The 17234-nt window shown below is 41.4% G+C and overlaps 1 protein-coding gene across 2 annotated transcripts; it reads left to right on the top strand.

Annotated features, from left to right (window-relative positions):
- Positions 1-1366: 1366 nt before the first annotated feature.
- On the top strand, positions 1367-16002 carry ANAPC5 (anaphase promoting complex subunit 5). Of its 2 annotated transcripts, none has more exons than XM_032199223.1 (17): positions 1367-1590; positions 2244-2323; positions 2904-3013; positions 3345-3540; positions 5330-5399; positions 6778-6879; positions 7775-7965; positions 8883-8964; positions 9648-9737; positions 10686-10867; positions 11356-11491; positions 11727-11801; positions 12552-12673; positions 13849-13956; positions 14444-14591; positions 15204-15366; positions 15778-16002. In XM_032199223.1, the coding sequence occupies exons 1-17, from the start codon at positions 1387-1389 to the stop codon at positions 15990-15992; spliced, it is 2274 nt and encodes a 757-aa protein (XP_032055114.1). In that variant the 5' UTR covers positions 1367-1386; the 3' UTR covers positions 15993-16002. The 2 variants fall into 2 exon arrangements, with proteins under 2 accessions (XP_032055114.1, XP_032055115.1); XM_032199224.1 differs by having other exon boundaries at positions 5333-5399.
- Positions 16003-17234: the final 1232 nt, after the last annotated feature.

The raw sequence follows: 17234 nt of genomic DNA on the forward strand, positions 1-17234 counted from the left end.
CCATTTACTTCTGTCATGAAAGAACAAGTAATGATGACTCGCTGCAGCTCTGTAATCCCCCAAGGTTTTACACATCATGAGAGAGTGAGGTAGGGAAGTGATTCTTACTAGGAATCATTTTTTTTTTTAATGTAACAGTTTGCAAAATTTTACATTAATGTTGAAATAAAAGTTAATCTCTGGATTTTATCTGGGAATTTCAGACTGGTTGTTACCACGCATAGTAGCACCAGGCATTACAGTAGTCACTTTTTACACCAGAGACACAATACTTCGGGATTACCTTTTGAGAAGGTTTTCAGATTACAGAGTCTTGGTTCAGCAGATTTAGTGCTGCACTAAAATACAACAGTTTCCAAATCTATGTGCCAGCTATTTAATGCTTCATAACTTCAGGTACATTACACGGGGGCTTGAGCCTTGTTCTGGTGTGATAAAGGATGACTTTTCAATTGTGTAACTTAATCTTTAACTTAATATGACCAACATAATCTCTTGCTGTCTATTTACAGGGCTGGTTATTGGGTATTGCGGGTTAATTTAAATATACTTTAAAAACATATTTTAAACTTTACACAATATACTGTACAACACGCTGAAGGTTTATCACTTTCATTTGCATGTTGACTTTGGAGAGTTACACAGAAACGTCAGGATTTGGGCCAGATGCGTGTCACTTCCTTTTTATGCCAACTTCTGCAAACGCTGACCGCAGCGTTGGGTCTCTCTTCTCCCACTGCTCCCTGGCAGCCCATGTTGCTATTTCAGCGTTTCCGCCCAAGCTGTCATGCTTTGTTTTCAGGAAATACCAGTAAATTAACTCGTATAACCTCACAGCTGTCGCTACTTCCTGCTCTTCACATTCAGATATTATAACAGAAGCTCTTTATATTCAGATATTATAACTAATGAGCATTAGTTCCTTGAGATCTAGGGTCATGCCAGCAGCAACTAACCACAACACCAAGTTTCTTAAATGGAAACGAATCCTCGGAAATTACTCCTGGCTTGATTTGCCTCCTCCTCCTCTCACAGCCCGCAGGCATGAATCCAGAGCAAGTCAACTGAGATCCCTGGGGACACGCAGATGTCTAATAACAGCGGTTTGGGGTTCTCTCACCAGAAATGGAGCTGTTTTAAAAAACGGGTGTTTTGTTGGAAGCACGACACCTCAGGGAGGAACCAAAAAGCACCGCCCCCCCCCCTCCCGGAACGTCTCCCCGCGGCCCCATCCTCCGGCCGGCCCCTTGGTAACGGTGCACAACCCCCGCTCCCGATTGGCCGAGGCCCCTCCCACGTGACGGCGGCGGCGGCGGCGATTGGCTGGGCGGGCGCGGGCGGTTGCCTTGACGACGGGGCGGCGGGTGATGGCGGCCGGGCGCCGCCATGGCGAGCGTGCACGAGAGCCTCTACTTCAACCCCATGATGACGAACGGCGTGGTGCACGCCAACGTCTTCGGCATCAAGGACTGGGTCACCCCCTACAAGATGGCGCTGCTCGTGCTCCTCAGCGAGCTGGGCCGCTCCGGCTCGCAGCTCGGCCTGCTGGAGAGGCGGCGCCTCAACAGGCTGCTGCTGCCCCTGCTGCAGGTCGGGGCCGGGCCGGGCTGGAGGGGAAGGGAAGGGAAAAGAGAAAAGAGAAAAGGAAAGGGGAAGGGAAAGGAAAAGGAAAAGAGAAGTGGAAGGGGAAGGGAAAAGGAAGGGGAAGGGGGCTGCTCCCTGGCACCATGGCCTGTTCACTTTTGGGCACCTCACTACCAGAAGGACATCGAGGCCCAGGAGTGTGTCTGCAGAAGGGCTCTGAGGCTGGTGAAGGGCCTGGGACACAAGTCCTGTGAGGAGCGGCTGAGGGAACTGGGGGGGTTTGGTCTGGGAAGAGGAGGATCGGGAGAGACCTCATTGCTCTGTGCAACTGCCTGAAAGGAAACTGTGGAGAGCTGGGGGTCAGCCTCTTCTCACAGGTAACTGTGGTAGGACTAGAAGGGATGGCCTCAAGTTGTGTCAGGGGAGGTTCAGGTTGGAAATTAGGAGACGTTTTTTCTCAGAAAGAGCAGGCAGGTGTTGGGATGGGTTACCCAGGGAGGTGGTGGCATCACCATCTCTGGGGGTGCTTGAGGAGAGGTTGGACGTGGTGCTTAGGGACATGGTTTAGTGGTTGACATTGGTGGTAGGGGGAAGGTTGGACCAGATGATCTTGAAGGCCTTTTCCAACCCTAGTGATTCTGTGTCACTGTCCTCTCCAGGGTCCCGACATGCCGCTGTCACGGCTGCGCAAGGCCATCGAGGAGTCGTGCCCACACCTGGCCAGCTCCGTGCACATCAGGTGGGTGCCAGGCCCTGGCAGGCAGGGAGCTGCCCAGCACAGATGCTAAGTGGTGCTGCAGCTGGGGCGTTCCTACACTCTCACATCAGCCCCACTGTCTCTTGATAACCTCTCTGCCCATGTTTACGTGCCCAGTTGAAAGGGCCGTTTGTCCAGAGCGCAAACATGCTTCTGCAGCTTTCCTAGTTGTCACAAACAAGTTCTGAAAGGCACACAAATCAAGCATTGAGGAAATCTAGTTTAATTAAGTGTCTATGATAGAAACCACTTGTTTCAACATTAGCTAATTCAGAAAATGACAGCTTTAAAATCAGTATTTTTTTTGATTCCTAATTTTTGTTAGAGTAAAAATTCCTTCTGTTTGTTCTCTTTATTACAATAGCAGTTTAAAAAAACCTGATCATTAATTAGATTCTTATTAAAATTTAATGTGTTTTGATTTTATTCATTATGTAAAAACCTTCTGGACATAATGAACTATCTGCCTTTTGGATCTGTCAGTGCTTATTCATCTATACCTGAAATAGAGGAATATTATTTGATGTATAATGTTTAAATCCTATTTTTTTCCCCTTTTTAGGTTGAAACTTATGGCAGAAGGAGAACTGAAAGATATGGAACAATTTTTTGATGACCTTTCAGATTCATTTTCTGGGACAGAGCCAGAAGTTCATAAAACAAGTGTAGTAGGTAACTAGCTATTGCCTGTACGCTTTAGTTGATATGATAGCTGTTATTGAAGGAATTCACTCAAGATACAACTTTGTAACCAATAATTTTCCACAATCTGCAGTTCTTGCTGCTGTTAATTGTTCTGCGATCAGATAATCTGTGAGCTTTGCCACTGAATTAATTAGAGATTTATACTGAGCAGACCTGAATTTTATCAATTGGTAGGCTGAGATGAGACACTTAAGCTAAATTAAATAGTGCAATTTAAGGTTATTACACTGATTTGTAGTCTCCTCTGAATCGGAAACCTTACCTAAAGGTGTCATAACACAGATGTTTTCCTTTGCAGGCCTGTTTCTGCGCCATATGATCTTGGCATACAATAAACTTTCTTTTAGTCAGGTCTATAAACTTTACACTGCACTTCAGCAGTATTTTCAAAATGATGAGAAAAAAAGTGGAATTGATGAGAATGATATGGAGCTGACGAATACAGAAGAACAGGAGGGGAAAATGGAGAAAGAAGAACTTGATGCACCTCTAAGGTGATATATTAATACGTTAAGTCTTTTCCACTTCTGTCAGCAAATTAGTTGCATTTCAGATTGCTTCTGTACACATCAGTGTAAGCTGAACCTTTGTCCAGGTCAAGCTTCTACTCCTGTTAAACTTCGCGAAGTCCATGGACGCTCATCTGTGCCTGTCCTATCACAAATGCCACATTACAATCTGGGATAATTTAATTTTAGTGCAAGTGGACAAATTATAGGAACTTCAGCTGCAGTATTGAGATGTAGTGTACCATAAACTCGTATTCGCTCATATCCAACTTAGAGCAGGATGTCGCCGATTTGTCTAATGCATAAAGTTTAGGTCAAGGCCAAAACTTAAGAATATTGGCTTAAAAATTCATGAACAGTATTTTTGCTAAAGAAGTGATTATCATAGTAATCTGATCTTGTTGATTTTTTTTTTTTTTTTTTAGGCCTGTGTACAGATCACAGAGCTTGTGCTGATGTTGTTGGTTTGCGGTTACTCAACTTTAAATGGTTATTGTAGTTCAGCAATACACACTGAATCTGGTTTCTTTCCTGTAGCAGCTGCTTACTGTTTTCTGCACAGATAATGTTAAAATACTGCATGTTAAATGTTAAATATTATGTTTAAAATACCGATTTGCTTGAGGAGGAGGGGAAGAAAGGGGAAGTGATGTCACCTTTGTATTCAGAAAGTTCTGTCTTTATATTACTGATTAAGGCATGTGAAGAGGAGATAACCAGCTGTGTGTTGTTTTTTTTTTTTTTTTCTCTCCTGGAGCCTAGTGCACTCTGGCCGAGTTGGGTGGCCTCCCCGTTTCCGTGGTGCCACCCTGTGGTATCATTTGTAAATGGCAGCAGTTGTGCTTGCTCTCAGAAGATGGCGGTGCCCCATTCTCACGCTCACACAGGGAATTGCAGCCTAAAGGCCAGATGCTGCCCATTTTCCTTCTGTACAGCCCGCTGCTGAATGATTCTTACCTGGTTATGCTAGGGTGTGATGTGCTAAAGCTGTTGGAAAGAGCACTGCTGCTTCCAGCAAGGAAAGATTCCTCTTTGAGGAAAAAAAAATAAGCTTAATATTTTGGTTTCTCTTTTTGCTTTTCTCCAAATAAAAATAATGACATTTATTTAAATAAAAAGATGTATGGGAGGCATTCCACTCGCTAAAATGTTACACTGTAAGAATAATCCTCAAAGTATTTTGTGTATCCATTTACTTAAAGTGTGCTTTAAAAATTGTCTTCATATAAGCTCATGCTTGGGCATGCTCTGCTGTAGCTTGAGTCAGTTAACAATTTTGGAGTCTTGCTTTGTGCTGTAGCTGTTGTCTTTCCATGGAATGAACTTTGGGCTGCTTTGCAGAGCAGCTGTTTTCTGGAGTGATGTATGTGGTGAAAGTGCCAGTTCATTTCTTTGTGAATATCTTTAGAAAAAAAGGAAGAAGGAAAAAAAAAAAAGGAACCAGACATTTAAGTATATCACCACAAATCTTGTATCTGCTGTTGTTGTTTTTGTTTGTTTGTTTGTTTTTAAATACATGTGTATTTGGGGTAACATTCATACTGACCACAGTCTGTGCAGGCTGAAGATTGCAACTAAACAGTGTAAAATCACTTGGATTGTTAAGTTTGATGTGGTGGATTTTATTCTGTATTATTTTTTCTCCTTTTATTTTCCTTTTGTGCTGTTGAGCTCTACTATCTCATAAAAATTCATAAAGCGAAAGTGTGGAGTGTCTGATAAAAAGTATTTTCTCTATTTCATTGCCATTGTTTCTAACCAGAGTGCTTTTTAGCAGGGAAGAAGAGATATCTTGCAGTGGGCCTCTTTCCCAGAAACAAGCAGAGTATTTTCTTTCTCAGCAGGTATGTTAGTTCTGAATGAAGTTGAGTAAATGATCTGTAAGATGATCTTCACCTTCAGTTTTATCCACAGTGTCAAAATGATGTTTTTTTTAATATCTGTTAAAGGTTTGTTAATTATCTCAAATGTAGTTGCTCAGTATGAGCACTTGGGGTTAGAATTGTTTCATCTAAGCATGTACACCAGATGATGATATTTGATTCTGAGAAGGTCACTTCTGTTCTGACTGCTTGCTTCAGATGTGCTGTCTGCTAAATGTGCAATGTTGTTGGTTATTTCAGCTGGTAAATACAAAAAGGAGCAAAAATACACATGGGCACCATTGTTAGTAAATGCGCTGGGTGCTTATAATCATTTGCTAATAAAATAACATAATATGTACTGTTTCGTACGCATTTAAAAAGCTCAAAGTGACTTCTCAATCCCGCTAGGACCTTTACTTTTAAGGGTTGTTGCATCTAGCAGCCTGACCGCAGCAAGGTTCTGCAGCTCCACGCCCCCTGGTGCAACCAGTGGCAAGGCTGAATGTTACCTGCTACCCCAGTTCCCTCTGGCTGCTCAGGGTGAAGGTCTGTTAGGGGAAATGTGTGCATACTTTTGCACCCTTGCTCTCTCAATTCTGCCAGTAGTTGAGCTTCAAAACTCAGTTTATCAAGTAACTGTCACCTGGATTGCCCTGTGTCTAGTTCTGGCACAGGCACGCAGAGTCCTGCAATCCAGCTCCAGTTGCTGGCACTCTAGCTGCCTTATACACACGTGCATGTGGAATGGAGAGCCCCTCATCCAGGAGCAGTTAGAAGTGAGATTAATTGAGAAGACAAGACAGTTATGATTTACAGATTTTTTTTTACCTGTGTGTATAACAAACCTTTTCTCTCCTAATTAGAATATTGTGGAGGAATCAGATGCTTAGGATGGTTCTGAAATGTGAAGTCCTTTTATTATTCACTAATGCTTATTCCTGTAAATAGATTATTAATTTTGCTTATCAATTGATCTACTTCCTAAAGCAAAATATGGATTCACTTTTGCTTAGTTTGGTTTCCTGATTGTTTTTTGTTCGTGAAAGAAGCGTGTAATTCCAGTGAGCAATCTGCTGTACTAGTTCTTAAAAAGGAAACTTAAAATTCTTTAAGTACCTTTGAACAGTCATTTGAATAAGCTTTTATTTTACTCAGTCTCTCTGATCTCTGGAAAGTGAATGCTGTAATATAGGATAGAATAAAACTGCCACGGATGTTTCAGTGTCATAATAGAGCTGTTCTGAAATCTTCTTTAACGCTTTCTCTGGAGATGACAGAGAAAATGACAATCATGTACCAAAATGTATTCCTAATGCTCCACTTGGAGTTACTTAGCATTGGTTTCATTTTTTTCCAGGCTTCTTTACTAAAGAACGATGAAACAAAGGCTCTTACTCCAGCATCGTTACAAAAGGAATTGAACAACTTGTTAAAATTTAATCCAGACTTTGCTGAAGCAGTAAGTGTCTTTTTCTTCATCTGAAATGGTTTTAAAGGGATTTCTTCATATCTCTAGGATGGGATTATTTGGGAGTATTTTATTCTATATTGAAACATAAGCAGATGATGAAAATGTGAGCAAGTTCCATGTAAATGTTTAGTAATTCAGACCGAAACTCCTGAAGGTACCGAAACCTCAATTAAGCTAAGTACTTAACAACATGTCTGGCTTTATGCATAGAAATAATCCTCTTAATTTTGGTGGGTCTGTGTCAGTGCATTCTTATTGAACTAAATCTAAAACTTTTTTCCTCAAAAATGTCAGGCCTCACACTCGTATAGATTAAAAACTAGCATTGGGTGGAATACCTGCTGATTTTGATTTTTGATGTTCACTTCACTTCTGGAGCTTAGCTGCAATTTACAGTGAAAGCAACAGACAGCTCATGTTGAGAGTTGGTTCCAGACCTGCACTGCAAGCATTTGCCTTGTTCCTAGAGAACTTACTCTTGAGCGGGTGCCTTTCTTTCTGCACAACATTTGGAAGCCGTGTTCATGCTTCTGAGTACCTTCCTGAGTGCAGACACAGTAGGAGTTGTGCCTCCATTCCCACTCAGCACATAAATACAGGCATTCTGCCTATGCAGATGTCTTGGGCTGGGTGGAATAATTCTCATGGCCTGATCTTGGAAGATCCTGTTAGGAGAATGACCAGCTCTATTCAAGAATTAGAGAAGTTCTGCACATTTCATTTTATCAGTGTCATTGTGACTTCTGGTCAGCACTTTTCCTGGCCATATCTATCACTTCATGGTTGTACTTGCTGGACAGTAAGACAACACATGGTAAGTATAAACAAAAACTTTGTTTTAATAGCTCCATATAGTTAAAACTGATTTTGTTTCAATTTTTAGCATTATTTAAGCTACTTAAACAGTCTCAGAGTGCAAGATGTCTTCAGTTCAACGCACAGCCTTCTTCATTATTTTGACCGTTTAATTCTCACTGGAGCAGAAAGCAAAAGCAACGGGGATGAAGGTTATGGTCGGAGTCTGAGATACGCTGCTCTGAATCTAGCTGCGCTGCACTGCCGCTTTGGCCATTAGTAAGTCAAAATGTTGTACTGCACACTTAAAATTCATCTCACTGCATCCCATAAGTACTGATGGATAGGCCTTCAGTTCATTTTGAAAATCTGTTTGAGAGAAGGGACTTGTCTAATTTGATAGCAGCTATAGTTGGCTTGGAATTTTCTTGTAATCCTGATCTGTTTTGGTTTGTTTTTATTTTGACATTTATTTGGTTTCCATAATAACCGGGCCATTTACAGCACGGTGAGAGCTGACATTTGTCTGCATCCGTTTGTGACCATTTCCTAGGGATTTAAGTTCTCCATTGCTACATTTCCATGACCTCAGAAAGGTCAGTGGACATAAGTGCTTATTTCCAACTATATTCCCAAGAAAGTACAGTTGTTCTTCTGTTATATTCAAATCAATATAGAGCTGATCATCTGGAAGAAGAATAATTAAAGAAAAAGCCATTTAGGAGATGCATATTTTTAAAAAGCCGTAGCGGTGGGCGTTATTTTATTGATAAAGCTGGCTCACCTATCTCCATGTACAGTTTTCATTTATTGGCTGCTTCTTGGATGGATCCTGTAAAAGGACTGGAGATGGAAAGGAGATAAGAAAAATTAATGACCATTATTTCTATATAGGGAGATACTTAATGTTGCCCCTGTTCAAACACTAATTTGGCACTTTGGCATGTACACAGGTTTGAAAGCCTGCTCAGGGGTTACAGTTGCATTCTTGTAGTGGCTTGCAGATGCCATCGTGCTCATTAGCCTTGGGTCTAGAATATGTTGCTGGACCGCTAGGCTTTGCTGTTCAGTCTTTTAAATCAGTTTTCTTCTGAGTGCGATATGCATAATTTAGATCAGTATTCCTCTGTGGTGTTGTAATGCTGTATTTTAAGCACGGTGGTGATCCTAATATGTTCTTTTTTGTTTGCTGATAGTCAACAAGCTGAACTTGCGCTTCAGGAAGCCATCCGAATTGCACAGGAGTCTAACGATCATGTTTGCTTGCAGCACTGCCTGGTAAGATAGCCATGTTGAAACAGAGGTTAAGTCACCTTTGTCTGTTACCTCAGCCTTTGAACTGTTGCAGAACTACTCTTACAGTAACATTTTGTCAAGCGGATCAATAATTTGAAGGTGACTGTCCCGCAGTGGGGTGATGTTTTTAGCAGATGGGTCACCAGGAGCAACAAACACTGGAGAGTAGGGAGATCACAGGACAGTTTTGTTGTGACTCGGGTTTACTTCCTTAAACAGGAGTTGTGATCCCAGAGTTACTCAGTACTAAGCTCAAAGTTTAGTCTGATTTGCTTTAAAGAGCTGAAGTATTTCATAAACTTTCTTCTTACTGTCTTCTGGATTTTCACAGAGTTATCCTCCTTTTCAGCAAACAAAAAGGAGGAAGGGAAGACTTAATTTTCTCGCTATTTTTTTCTGTAATGAACATCAGGACTGTAATGAGAGAGAATCTCTGCAACCAGACTCTGGAGGTGCTGCATTCCACAGTTGACTGTATAATGGGTTTCTGTGCATTACTCTGAAACCTCCGGTATTGACTCCAGTATTGTCAGGCCCGTGCCCAGCCAAGCTAGACTTTTGATATATTTTGGTGATTCCAGAGTTTTCATGCATTCCGTGCAATGCTGTAAAATGCTGTAGCAATCAGCTATTTGCAGTGACATTTTAACTTTTTCCCTTACTAGAGCTGGTTATACATCTTGGAACAGAAGATATTTGATAGCTGTGTTCTGCTGGAGCACTCAGTAAACAAATCTTTACACTTTGGTTTGCCTGTAAGTCTGTTTCATTTATCCTTAACTGTATTCTAAAACCTTCATACGGGAGTGAAGGGGTGTGTGCATGGTAGGTTTTTTGCTTGTTTGTTTTTTTCGGGGTGGTCAAAATTATTAATACAAAATATGTAATTGAATTTAAACCAACCTATTTTATACTCCAAAATCTACCTGTTTCTATTATTTTGACTCTTTATATTAACAACCAGAATTTAGTTGCTTTACTGTGAGTGCATTATCACAAGGCATACTGTTTTTCCTTCTGCCTTGTTTGTTTTTCAGGCAGGAGAACTGTGGCCACTAGCCTGGCCCTATGCACCATTTAGGTCCATAATGCAATCTGCTGGTGCTCAAGGGAGGTTCTTATGCCTCAGCCTTCCCTGAAACTCAGTGCTGATGCCTCTGACAGGGCTTTGAATGCATTTACTTGTATGGCTCTGTCCCAGCTGTGAAATCTTGTATGGTAGCTCTCCCCTTAGATGGTTTTATGCCCTGTACTAATTGCTGTTTTCCCCAAGATCTGCAACCTCTTTGAATTGTTCTAAAAGGAACTAAACTGCTGATGTTGGGAAATGAAAGCAGACATGGCTATTTGGTGGGGAAGGGGAGGAAAGGCTCTCTGTTTTCACAGCTGTTTCATCACTGGAGAAATCCAGGTACAAGTCCAGTCATCCTCTTTAAGACTCCTGTGTGGAGGAGTGGAAATTACCTTTCACATCTATCAAACTGGCATTCATGTATGTGTGGGTGTGTGTAAGTGTGTATTTAAAGAAATGCCTGGAGCAGTGTTCTTTGTCTGTACTGAATAACATCACATCTTTTTCTTTGGGATTTTTTTCTTAATTTATAACTCTTGCTCTGGTATAGTTCACAGGTGTAGTGCGTAGCTATCATCTATCATCTTTCAATGACTTTCTTTTATGTTGTTTTTTTTCCCCCTCTTCCCAGTACCTTGCTTCCCTGGGAATACAATCCTTGGTTCAGCGAAGAGCTTTTGCAGGAAAGGCTGCCAACAAACTAATGGATGCCTTAAAAGATTCTGATCTGTTGCACTGGAAACACAGCTTGTCAGAGCTTATTGATATTAGTATAGCACAGAAGACTGCCATTTGGAGACTATATGGCCGCAGGTATTTCATTTCTTTTCAACTCTTGGGTGAGCTCACTGTACTTGGTAGCACATAATGCATTCTGAGTTATTTATATAGATGTAACAAGTGACTGTGTCTCTCCAGTGCACTAAAATAAAGCAATCAGATAGTGATTTGGTATAGGCTGGGTTCAATTATTTCCATTTCCTTGTGTTCATTCAAAAATCATACTGGAGAAGAGATTGAGTTTGCATTTAGTAGTGGCAAATAGTGCATAAGTCATTGCCGTGTCCCCGTTTTCAGCATCACTGTGCTTGGACCACGTGCAGCTTTTGGTTTGTAGCGCTGGATGTGCTTGCATAGTCTAGAGTTCCTGGGTAGCAGTTGTTTTACAAGTTTGCATTCTCCCCCAGGCCACTGGCTTACCCTGAAAATCAGTCTGTAGACCACAGTCATAACAAGACTCTAGATTAAAAAATGGTGGTTGGTTGTTGCTTGAAAGCTAAAAGATGTTTCTCTTGCTCAAGCACGATGGCACTTCAACAAGCCCAAACATTGCTGAGCATGAACAGTCTGGAGGCTGTGAATGTGGGCGTTCAGCAGAATAACACGGAGTCCTTTGCTGTAGTATTGTGTCACCTGGCTGAGCTGCATGCAGAGCAGGTGAGTTTTATGGCTAGTCGCACAAAAAGTCATTTGGTTGAGAGGATGTGTGGGTGGTGTTGACAGAGAGTGCGAGACTTGAATCATGTTTTCTTCTGCCTTTAATGTCTGTATTAGGAACAAAGAAAATAAAGGGCTTTTACCTGGCGAGTTCTTGCCATGAAGGTTGGGTCGAAATCAAGGGGAGTGGTGCTTGCCCTGGTCTGTTTATCAGAGTGCTGTTTTTGTGTTACAGGGATACTTTGCAGCTGCTTCTGAAATACTGAAACATCTAAAGGAGAGATTCCCTCCCAATAGCCAGCATGCACAGGTAGAATATATGCGATTTAGCCTGTAACTTGCATAACTGTTACACAATAGGACCTGAATTCATACCCTCTTTACTCTGGATGCTTTGGGTTATATGTTTGCTGATCTCATTTGGCTCATGACCCCTCCCAAAGCCACATAGCATAAACTCTGCTGTAAAAGCATGAAGAAGAAGCCTTTGTTTTAATTGCCTCCTAAGAAAAGGCTGATTAAATAGAACTGTAAGTAACAGAGGAATATACATCTGCTTCGTGAGCACACACAGGAATCAAATGGTCTGCGTCAATGTGGAGCTTCAAAGTACTGTTTAATTAGTGGTAATTATTTTGATATATTACACTTCAGAAATAACTGAGAAGAGGCTGTTTTTGTGCAACACTGGGAAACGTTAATATGTCAGTCTAAAAGGCACTGTTTATTTTAAAGTGTTTAAGATTCTATTAAATTTAGCTTGGTCCTTCTCTTTTTGTTATAGAACAAGTCTACTATTTTAAAGTAATAGTAATGGTTCTAAAGCTTTTTTTTAACTTAAAATATGGTCACATAGGTGAACTGTGCCATTGAAACACTACTCCAGGCCTAAGCATTTCTGTTGAGGACTGTAATTTAAAAAATACAGTAATTGGACAGTCGAGTTAGTTGTGTCTAGACATAAATATCCACGGGGGAAATAAAAATTAAGTTCTAACTTGGGGTTAGACAGTGAGCAGGTGCAACTTCTAAAACATGTTCCTGGATGTTCTTTGTTTAGCTTTGGATGCTGTTTGATCAAAAAATACAGTTTGAAAGAGCCATGAATGATGGCAGATACCATATAGCAGATTCTCTTGTAGCAGGAATTACAGCACTTAGTAGCATTGAAGGAGTATACAGGTAAGAAATCGTGAATCCGCATATGTTTGCAGGTGTATCCCATGAAGATAATGAAAAACATAGCAAAATGGTTGCTGGCAATCACGTGTGTTTGTGTTCTTCCCTTTCCAGAGTTAATTACAGTCGTGTTGTCTAATGTGTAGTGCTTATTCCATTACAGTATATCCTGTAATCATCATTTCTAGTTGTTTCTCTGGACGTTCTAAGAACAGGAATAGCACCGGTGGATTTCTTGTTGTTTTAGCGGTGTAGATCTGGCCTGAGAACACAAAATATTTCTTCAAAATTTGCCATGGTAGCTGTAGTCAAACCTGAGCACTATGCAAAATTTTATAAAAAGACAGATCTAAGGGACCTAAGGCCAAATCTCAACTCTGATACAGTCAGAGCTTGAGTTATGTCTTCATCTGTGTCCTAGTTTCCACATCCGCAAAATGGGACAATACTTTTTTCTGTCACCTCAATTTGTTCTCGTTTCTGAATGGAAACGTTAGAAATAGAATAGGGTTAAAACTTGTTATTTGCTGAGCATGAAGACAGTTTGCTGTTGAAATCAATTTCTTGTTGTTTTGCAATGAGGCAAAACACCTAAAAACATAGCCGGTGCCAGTAAGCCGGAAGATCGCTATTCAAGCTGTGGGACCTGATGCTTGTCCTTCTGGAACTGGACTGTCTGTTACTTCCCTGATCTTTAAATATAGCACTCAGTATATGGGTTTGGGGTGTTTTTACACATCCCCTACAGCTATGTATTTGTTTTTTTATTTCCTTGTTCTCACTCTTTCCCTCTCACTCTGTGTCCTTGTTAGCTTATGCCAATTTTAGCTACCTTACATCATACCTGTTTTTCATCCACAAATAATTACTTCTGCTTTCCAGTTTGCATGCCCTCCCACTTCTGCTGCCTCTTTGGCCTTTGTTTTTGGCAATCCCTATTTTCTATCTAAAGCTGTTTCGTGAGTTTGATCCTTTCTGCTGTGAGTTGTCCAGCAATCAGAGCTACTTGGTTTTCCCTCTGCCTCTGTGCATAGCACGAACATGCTTTGTCAGAGTGCTGTTCTGCTGTCACAAGAAACAGAGGTCACAAAATAAAGACCTGTTTTACCGTGTTCTGAAGAGCAGATTTGTGTTTAAAATATTTATATATCAGTGATGTCTTCTTTCTACCACGGCAGAAAAGCCATTGTATTGAAAGCCCAAAATCAAATGTCAGAGGCGCACAAACTCTTGCAGAAACTGTTGATCCACTGCCAGAAAATCAAGAACACTGAGATGGTGATTAGGTAAGAATGCTTAATTTTCAGAGTATTAAAGCCACTTCGCAGTGATTAGAATCAGCCACTTCAATTTGTCTGTGTTCGGACTTCACCAGTCCTCAGGTTACCTAAAATGATTTGGAGATTGTGAAATAATTATTTCATTTGTTAAACATGGTATGGAGGAATCCTCAAAATATCACGGAATTGAAACCTAGCACCACGTTATATATGTATATGTAACCTAAAAGGTATTGAATGTTTGCAAAATGAATAATAAGAAGAAACATGAATGTAACTGTGCCTTTGTGCCAACCTTCAGAGTAGTTAATGTTATTTCATCTTTGTAAGGAGGTGGGATTTCCTCTTAAGGGTGCAATTTAAGTTTATTGTATGTACAGTAATGTAATTCATAATAAAATCAATACTGTTACGGATGGAGTAATTGGGAAACAAGTGGCCGTGTTTCATCAAAAGAAAACAGTTTATAGTTCTCTCCTTCTCTGTTGATTAGCGTGCTGCTGTCAATAGCAGAGCTCTACTGGAGGTCCTCATGCCACACCATAGCCTTGCCTGTTCTACTGCAGGCTCTGGCCCTCTCTCGAGAATATAGTCTACAGTACTTGGCTTCTGAGACTGTGCTGAACTTGGCTTTCTCCCAGGTAGGTTTGATTTGTGTTTTCACAGGGCTGTGTGGCAACATTTTTGCTGGGGATCTGGGTACAGTTTTCACTCCTGTGAGATTTAAAACCATAACCTTGTCGGAATTAAATTATCGATTCTGATGAAGTACATTCTAAATGTAAAATCTTTTGGGGAAGCTAATAAAAGTTGAGTTCCATGTGTATCGGTAAGATGGGTAGCTATTGTATATACTTAAGTAGGCAAGCATAAATTGGCCCTGCCTTCATTTCTCCAGTTGTTATTTTTATGCTGTTTTTTCAGCTTTCTAGTAGCACAGTTTGGCATGTGGCTGAATTAAAAATAATGCTGGTACTGGAGTTCAGTTACACTGTTTATTCTGAGCTGGCAGGGACCTGGTTGTCAGCACTGACTGGAGTGGAGGAGCCATGCCTAATCATTCCAGATAGTAGTTCATGTCTCCTAGTAAATTTTGATTTACAAGAAGATTGTGGGGAAGAAAATGACGTCCTTGTCTGTAGCATTGCTGTGTTGGAAACAGATGTGGCTTTTGTGGCTTATTCTGGTCTTTGCAGAAGGTCATGATCTCACCAGTAGATTCCAGCATTAGACAAGCAAAGTTTCTCTTTCAGCTGATCCTTGGCATTCCTGAACAAGCCCTGAATATTTTGCATATGGCAATTGAACCTGTCTTGGCCCATGGAGCTGTACTGGACAAAGGCTGTGCCATGTTCCTGGTGGCCAAGTGTCAGGTGGCTTCTGCAGCTTCCTACGCTCAACAGAAGAAGATTGAAGGTAATGTGAAGAGTTAACTCTTCCCCACTGAAACTGCGCTCAGTTGAGAGATACAAACCAGGGCATTTATTGGAGTCCTGCTATACAATCACCATTAATGAAGTTTAAACGATATAGGGGAGTGTATTACCTGGTAATCAGATAGGAGAATTAATTTGGAATTAGTTGTTCAACAGATGCGGTGTTTATAACGGCAAGTTGTTTATGCGGTTTATCTGCGTGCTTCAACACCCGTATTTTGCAGCAAAGGTTGAATAACAGACACTAGCTGAAGGACCATGTTGCTAAGACACAAACTGTTTTGAAAAGCTGAGGAATTTATAATTGGGCTCCTTAGAATGGAGCTGCATTGCTCGGAGTTGTTGTTGTTGTGTTATTTTCTTAAGTATGACTGTCCCACCTTTCTCACAGCTTTGGAATCCGCTATTCTGAATCTAAATGAAGCTAAGACTTACTTTGCCAAAGTGGACTGCAAAGAGCAGCTCAGAGATGTTCTCTACTTCCAAGCCCGGCTGTTCCACACCCTAGGCAAGACCCAGGAAAGGAATAAATGTGCCATGTTGTTCCGTCAGTTGCACCAGGAACTGCCTGCACATGGTGTCCCCTTGATAAATGCATTCAAGTGACGCATTTAAAGATGAGATTTGTTTGTTTTCCTCTTTTTCTTCATTTTTTTTTTTTTTTTTTTTTACAAATGTCTTTTTACTATATTCAGTCATTTGTGTTTCAGAATAACTGCCAATAAATCATGGTCTTCTATGGAACATGCTTGTACTTTGTTTGCAATGACTTAGGGGAATGCATAGGTTTTCACCCATTTTGCTTTTCTTCTGTGCTTGAAATTAAGAATTGAAAGAGGGGGGGGGGGAAAAGAAAGGAATCGACTGCATTACAGACATGCTGTGGGGAGCAGCACTGTCACGATGAAATCTCTCAGTGACATTTTCAGAATCAGCGCTGCCCTTATGAACACCGGGGTACAAAAATAGTGAAAAATGTAGGTGAGGCTTCTTTGTGCTCAGTTTAAGTGGTACAGAAGGGGAAGTCTCATGTGAATGCTTTCCTTTCCTTGTGCTTAACCTGCCCATCATCTGTGTTACTCTGTAGACATGGATGGTGCTGGCAGAAGGGGAAAACAGGATTCAGTTGGAAGGCTTTAATGGTACAAAGTCCCGGCACTGTTGTGTTAGGCACGTCCTTGTGCAAAGAGTGGCTCAGAAAAGGAAAATGTGCAAACAAGAGCCTTAGCTCAGCTGAACTACGTTTACTGTGTGTGTTCTTCCTTAGGTGCTGGCTATAACTTAACCTGCGCTGGTTTTATCTGTGGATGACCGAGGACCGCAACTAACTCAGTATCTGATCCATTGCCATCGAGTGTAAGCAATTAAATCCTTGTTTGGGGGGAAAAAACAATTCGGATGCCATGTGGGATGTCATGGGCAGGTGGGATTGCACTGGTGCAAGTGCAAATGTGTGTGCTGAGTGAACCCGGAGCACAGGGCTGCCGCCGGTCCCTTCTGCTGGTACATCCTTACACCCCGCTGCTGTACAAAAGCTGAACCTCCTGGTTGTAAAGGCGGACAGGTACCGTGGCAGGAAGCGCTCCGTTAAGCCGTGGGGCTGGTAGCGATGAGAAAGCAGCTTTGGGACCAAAACCTGCCTCTGCTGGAGCCCTGCCAGGTGAGGCAGGAGGATAGTAATAATAATAATAATAATAATAATAATAATTTAGCCATGTTTATTAAAATGAAAAGTGGTCCGTGTGCCCTGAGGGATGCTGGAGCCCCTTGGGCCGAGGCCCGTTTGCAAACCCCGTGTGGGGACAGAGAGGAGGCCGAGCTGGGGACCCCCCAAATAAATAAATAAAT

The sequence above is a fragment of the Aythya fuligula genome, chromosome 17, assembly GCF_009819795.1.
Source record: "Aythya fuligula isolate bAytFul2 chromosome 17, bAytFul2.pri, whole genome shotgun sequence".
NCBI classification, from domain to species: Eukaryota; Metazoa; Chordata; class Aves; order Anseriformes; family Anatidae; genus Aythya; species Aythya fuligula.